Source organism: Bison bison, unplaced genomic scaffold (assembly GCF_000754665.1).
Source record: "Bison bison bison isolate TAMUID 2011002044 unplaced genomic scaffold, Bison_UMD1.0 scf7180017863606, whole genome shotgun sequence".
NCBI lineage: Eukaryota > Metazoa > Chordata > Mammalia > Artiodactyla > Bovidae > Bison > Bison bison.
In genome coordinates, this window is record NW_011494178.1 from 222,151 (window position 1) to 228,747 (window position 6,597).

The 6,597-nt window shown below is 48.5% G+C and overlaps 1 protein-coding gene across 1 annotated transcript in view; it reads right to left on the bottom strand.

Moving 5' to 3' along the window:
* Positions 1-6,473: 6,473 nt before the first annotated feature.
* DLGAP2 (discs, large (Drosophila) homolog-associated protein 2) overlaps positions 6,474-6,597 on the bottom strand; it is a 121,266-nt gene continuing 121,142 nt past the window's right edge. The window contains exon 15 of the mRNA XM_010833414.1: positions 6,474-6,522. Coding sequence (XP_010831716.1) covers positions 6,474-6,522 — 49 coding nt within the window. The remainder of the gene's footprint in view (positions 6,523-6,597) is intronic.

The window sequence follows — 6,597 nt, forward strand, 5'->3', positions numbered from 1 at the left end:
TATATATCCTGAGGGGAAGGGTGCAGTTTCTGGATAAAACTCTTTGGTCTATATAAAGATTCTGAGTTTAAAAATCACACGAGGATTCACTCCAATGAAAAGTAAACATTCCTTTTCTCGAAAAATTTAATTGCAGAACTATTTACAGGAGGTGAACATCAGCAGTACAGAAATCAGATGAGAGAGGCATTATCCTGGAAGAAGTCAGTAAAGAGTGAAAAGAGAGTCAGGAGAGAAAAGAACCCAAGGAACACCATCCTTCAATGCCCTGAAGTGATGACCAACATCTGTTCAGAACTTATCCACAAGAAGGAAGACAGCGTGGTGTGGACTGCGCCCTGTCCATTCAGAGCAGGCGTCCTGCATGCTACTGAAGAGAACTTATCAAAAGAACCAGAAAAGCATGAGAAAGAGAATTCCTAAAATAGTTTAATTCCAGGGAAGAGTGATTCTGTACAGATGTAGAATATTTGGCGCTCTGTGGTTGATATGATTCCATATGTATATATATCTCTCTATATATATTTATATACTTTTTTTTTTTAAACGTTAACTAAAACAGCTAGTTTCCTGGTTCTAACATCCCTTGAATTTCTGTAGGAGGCATTTCCTCTAGTCCTTAGGCCACAGCTGGGTGTTTTGGCTTGTGACGTGGGGGGTGGGCATGTGGACTGCTCTCCAGGCAGGGAGGACCCGTACGGAGGGGACAGCATTTGGAAATCAGGGTTCGAAAGTAGCCTGGGGTTCACTACTGGCGAGGGGAAACTTTTCGAAATTTGGTAAACCAGGTGTGAAGTGAAGGGAGAGAGACGGACGTGCTGAGCCCTTTAAAGTGATGTGATCATGGCAAAGCGATGGGCTGGGCCGTGGGGGGCAGGGAGGGGGGTAACCGAAGGGCAGGTGCGTGGCCTCCAGGAGGCTGCACCACAAACAGCCTTGGGGGTCCCTGCTTCCCTGTTGCCAGCACAGACGGACCTCTCGTCCAGTCTGCTGGAGACGGAGCCGTGTACACACACTGCAGAGACCGGTCCTTCATCACCGAGGACGTGAAAGCTCGCGTTTCCAAGGCTTTCAGGTTCGGAATAAGCACCCATAATGAAGAGTCACATAAAATCTAAGAAAGTAGGGAGGTAAACCCCTGTTATTTCTGTGTGTGTGTGTGTGTGTGTGTGTGTATACAAAATCTTTTAAAAAGTAGTGTTGTGGTAGGTAACTAACATTTCCTCTGCAAGGAAGTCAGCTTCAAGAGTTTAGATTGAACCTTGAAATAATTCTTTTTAACACTGGATCAGATTGCCAGGGTTAGGACAGCAACCGGGAAAATCACGGGGATTTCTTGATGCTGAAAGGATGAAAAGATGGCAGCTGCTCGGAGCGTTCTCCTGGACCACCGGGCCTTCTCTGAGGTACAGAGGGGTCAGGACGCACAGCCAAGGCTGGGAGAGGGGGTGGCGCCCTCACCAGCCTCCAGCGATTCCGGTCGGGACGTCTGATTCTGTCCCTGGCACCGTCCCACATGCTGTTTTCTGCTTCCAAATTATTTTTTCTTTGTCACTTTCCTGTTTCATTTAAGATCTTGTCATTTCCCCTAAGATGCAGGTGTGCCCAAGCAATGGTAACAACACGGTCTCATTCTGGGGGGTACCTGGTCCTTGTTCAGGGAAACATTCAGAAACACTTGCTGTCAAAGCCCGAGAAAACAGAGAAAGGTCCCCTCAGTGCTCGCTCCACTTCCAGGCCCTCAAGAAGCTCGTGATAGCCTCGTGCTGGGCCCAGACGGCCTTCCCAGGAGGGGACCGCCGAGGCTGGTACTCAGGATCTGACTGGACTCCACAAGTACCCCACACAGAGCAGGTGGGACCCGCTTTATCAAGAATGAGGACACTTTCACAACCTGACTCCAGGGAGCTCAGAAGACGTCAGGGCCATCAGTCTTTCACAGAATGTCAGTGAGGGTGACAGGAACAGGAGAGACGGGAACACAGAGTCAAGACAAGCTGTGGATGATGTAGGAACAGAAGCCAGGCTGCTCGGCCAGCCGACTGGAGATTGCTGGGTTTCTCTCTCAACTGCAGGGCCCTCTGCAGCCACTCTGTGCTAAAGGGCACTTCCTCAGGTGTGAAAGCGCACCTTCCCCAGCATCATGCCCACTGCCCACATTTATTGCAACTCTCAACGCAGTAAAGTGACAAGGTGGAGCTCTTGCTGTGAAGGCACAGGGCTCTGATGTGACCTGGTGCCACGGGCGGATGACAAGCAGTGCCGGGGAGGCTGACAGGGCTGTGCCCATTGCTGTAGCCCTGGTGGTGAAAATGTTCCTGCTAACCAGCAGCAGCTATAGTCTCGGTCACTTATACTTGAGGTTTTCTATTTTATTTTCAAATTTTGGAACAGTGTCTTCTACCAAAACTTTAAAACAAGTGTAAACAAATATGCAGATAAAAACAAAGGAGAATCTCAAGGTGTCCCAAGCGGCTGGTGTTTGAAAACCAGTGTCTCCAACTACCTGATTCGTATGTTAAATATGCAATTAAAAAAAAAAAAAATCCAGCAGTTCCAGCTTTGAGAAGAAAGGAGGTGCCTGAGAAACACGTGGGGTTAAACTTGTGTGTGGAGCCGTCTGGTTGACATTGGGGGGCGTGGCAGGAAGGTGCCACTTCTCAGAAGGGCAGGAGGCCCACGTCCCATACCCTCCGCAGGCTGACCCATCAGGGCTGTCTTTCCGCACCCTCGGTGGGACACGTCCCTGCCCCATGGCCAAGGTTTGCAGGACCTCCATTCCCCTGGACTGGGAGCTGGCGACTGATTCCAGACATGCACTCGGGCCTTCGGGAGCGGACAGGACTCTGGGGGAGCTGAGGCTCTCCAGCCAAAGCAGCTCAAGCCTCGGCTGGGTCTCCCGTGTCGCTCCTCAGGGGACTCGCGGTCCCCGTGACTGGACCCAGGTACTGCGGATGGCAGAGGGTTTCTCTCATTCCCCTTTCTCCCGCTTCCTCTGTGCCACCAGATGCTTCGGCCCAAACCAGGCAGCTGCTCCGAACAGCCATCCTCGGTGCCCCTGCAGGCACGTGGATTGGACGTCTGCTCTGAACAGCCATCCTCGGTGCCCCTGCAGGCACGTGGATTGGACGTCTGCACCATGCTTTTCCTTCCCAGGAAAGTCCATCCTGGACCTGGCTGAAGGCCTGCATGAAAGTGCAATGTGGGATCTTCCAGTGAAGGTGATGGAGAGGTGGCTGCCCCACACAGACTTGGGAAAGGTGAACAGAACACAGACCCCCAAAGAAACGTACCAGCCCCACATCTGTGGGCCCTGGATCGTGCTGTCTTCTGGCCATAAATTTGGCCACTTCTATCTGTAGGCATCAGCAGGGACAGTCTCTACTTGCAAGGTCACTGACTTGGTGGTTATTTTTCTTTAAAGAGGGAATCGTCAATGTAGCCTGATATTTTTTTCCAATCATACACTTTCCTATTTAATGCTGGACGTCTTTAGTATCGACCTTGAGGTGAAAACATCAACACTTTCTTTTAAACAAAAATGTAATATTTTGGTATCATACCACAGTTCAACTCTTCATCCCTCATTCTAGGATGGTCCCATCAATTTGCTGAGAAACAATGGTAACAGCTGTCACTAACAACTCTCTCATGTTAAAGACAACTGTAACCAGTGAGGACGTATGCGATGAATCACACTGAAAGCGCACTTGTGAACAGGTAAGACGTGCCTCTTCTGGGTTTTCTTAGACACTAGGACCCTGTTTATCATACTTGTGTTCTGATTTGGAAAGTCACGTGGGGCCGTCAGCATGGCAACATCTGTGTGTTGGTCGTGAGGAACATGATTCTACAGGGCACCTGGTTATGATGGGCACGGGCCGTATCTCCCGGGAAGGGAAGTGTATGATCACAGACAACGTGGCGCTTCCTTTCCATCGCAGATGTTCCTAGAATGCGGTGTGTTATCGTTTTCAACCATGTTCTCAAGCCTGAAGATCGTCTTTTGGGGAACTGCACCCACGACAGGACGAAATGGTCGCGGGTAGCTGCGTGCTCTGTGCCCGCAGGCGTGGCTGTAGCAGCTCGTGCGATGCAGGAACACAAGTAGTATAAACAGTTTTATTTCTCTTTACATGTACAATGTGTAAACATGGCTTATCATCTGCCTTTCACGACGGGATGTCACCACGAGAAGGGCTGTACTGCACTTGGTCGTGTCCCACACACGGTGACACTCCATCGATGCCGCTGCACGCACACCGCCCCCACCCCCCACAACCTTCTTTGGAACAACGTGGATCAAACAGGGGCTCGTACACGCTCCCCACCTCCAACCAACAACCGACGTCAAATTTAGTTTAGGTGAATCTGCTCACCTACGGATGGTTCAGGTCAAGATTTTGGGGGGGGTTTAAGATAAAAAAATGAGTATACAAAACATAAAAACATTAATCCAAATTCAGTGAGTACTTTTAAGTGGGGATCAGAGAATCTGGGATCTAGAATCATTGTTGTCTAATTTTATAGTTGGTTGATAGCCATTTTGTACAAGTTCAAGGAAATGGGATAAAACCCATCAGCTTCCAGGTGCGGCACACCTGAGGAGGCTGCAAGCACGTTTGCATTTTACATCTCCCCTCGTCGGGAGTCACACCCAATTTCTGTGGTTATTTCTAGAGAGCTGTTCGTCTTAATAACACATCATGTTTAAAGTCTAAAATGCCAATGCTTGCAAATACATTTGTCTTTAACAGAGTATACTAAATATAGGAAGAAGCATCTTTATTGTATACTACTCAGGATTTAGGTATTTATTTAGGTAGAAAAAAATGCTTAGAATACTCTGGGGAAATAGGGCTCATTTATATAAGAATATTTCAGGGATTTTTTTTTTTTTTTTTTGCATTTTTCAAGGATATACATTCGTACTGATTTTTGCTTCCAAATATATTTTAAGGCTGTTTGGTAAAATATATACCAGATATGAGGTTCCATTTACAGGGTTTTGTTCTTACAGGGACTTCTTAACTACTCAGCTTTAAAAAAGTAAAACTGTGAAGCTAAACATGCTTTGCTATCACCTGCGCTCCTACGAACCCCACGCTTCGTGGAATGTGGACTATGAGGAAAAGAAACGCGGCGGGCGGCTGGCGCCTGCCTGTGCAAGGACGTCACCGGGGCTCTCACGCCAGAGGCGTGGAGGGCGGTGCGTCTTAAAGTGCGAGTCAAACCGGAAAACAAAGTGCTATGGACGGGGGTCTGTGCTGCTGGGCTGGGGGCCCGCACTCCCAGGGCTGCGGGGCACACGGCGTCCCGCGGAAACGCTGTGGCCCCTGCTTTTACCTGGAGTCACAGCGAGGACTCTAGTCTGGGGTCTAGTGGGTAAGTCCATGGGCGCTTCCTCTGAGGTGGTGTCTCAACAGACACACAACCATCCAGGTGGAACAATGGCCCCGGCATCTAAATTTAACGAGATGAATGGAAAACCTTCCATTAGAGACCTTCCTATTTTTCTCCTTGCCAATCAGACTCACGGAAATAAATTACTTTTCTGAAAGTCCACAGCTGGAAAGCACAATGTGACCTTTTTTTTTTTTGTCATGTCAAAAACAGGCAAGAAATATATTCTGGACTTCAGCTGTACTGCATAGAACAAAAGAATTCTGGAAAAATACAATGTAAACCACATTTCTTCTTTACCATTTAAACTGAGATATACTTACCACACACATTCATATTTCTTAAACTTTTTACAGCATCACAACTGTCATTTTAAACAAGCAAACTTTTTTTGTTTTGTTTTGTTTTTTTAAAGGATACCCTGGAAAGTCAACTGATAGAGCATTTGAGAATATATATACATCTATAAAAAAAATCACATGGAGCATAAAGGGTGAAACTTAAAGACAGAACCGTGGGTGATAGTTTAAGTTACAAAGGGATAAAAAATAAACGACTCTTTTATCTGATTAAGGACAACTGTGTTCTCTTTGTACCCCTGCTACAGAAGAGTCGACCTCTCTTAAGACTCTCTGTTTCCGTCTGTCTCTCCCTGTGTGGACGGACATTCAGCTGACTTCCGGCCGTGGAGATGCTGTGCTGAGTTTGGGGGGGCAGACGTGGACTTCCACCCCAGGTTTCCAGAGAAGCGCGAGGCGGGGAGCTTGGTGGCTGCAGAGACGACTCCTCATCACCATGGACTTGGCACAGGAACCATGTGAAGGGTCGCCGGGTTCAGGGCACAGGGACCCCAGGCCGCGGGGTGGGGGTCTTCCTTTCCTGCACTCAAGCTGTAGCACCTTCTCTTGGGGTATCTAATGCCTTGAGAGTGCTGAGACACACCCTTTCACAGTTGTTTGTTATTCTCGCCTCTAATATCACACGATTTTATAAAAATATAAATAACAAAGTGTGAACTGGGTTCCATCTCGAGCGGTTTCCTCGACCCCCTCTGGGAACAGAGGGGTGCGTCAGGGGTCCCCACGCCGCTCCGGCCCCGGGGGTGGGCATCCGGGCTGTCTGGGAGAAGTCGCTGTGGCCGTGAGCTCGGACGTCCGGGGGCTCCAGGGTGTTTATGGCACAAACATGACGGCG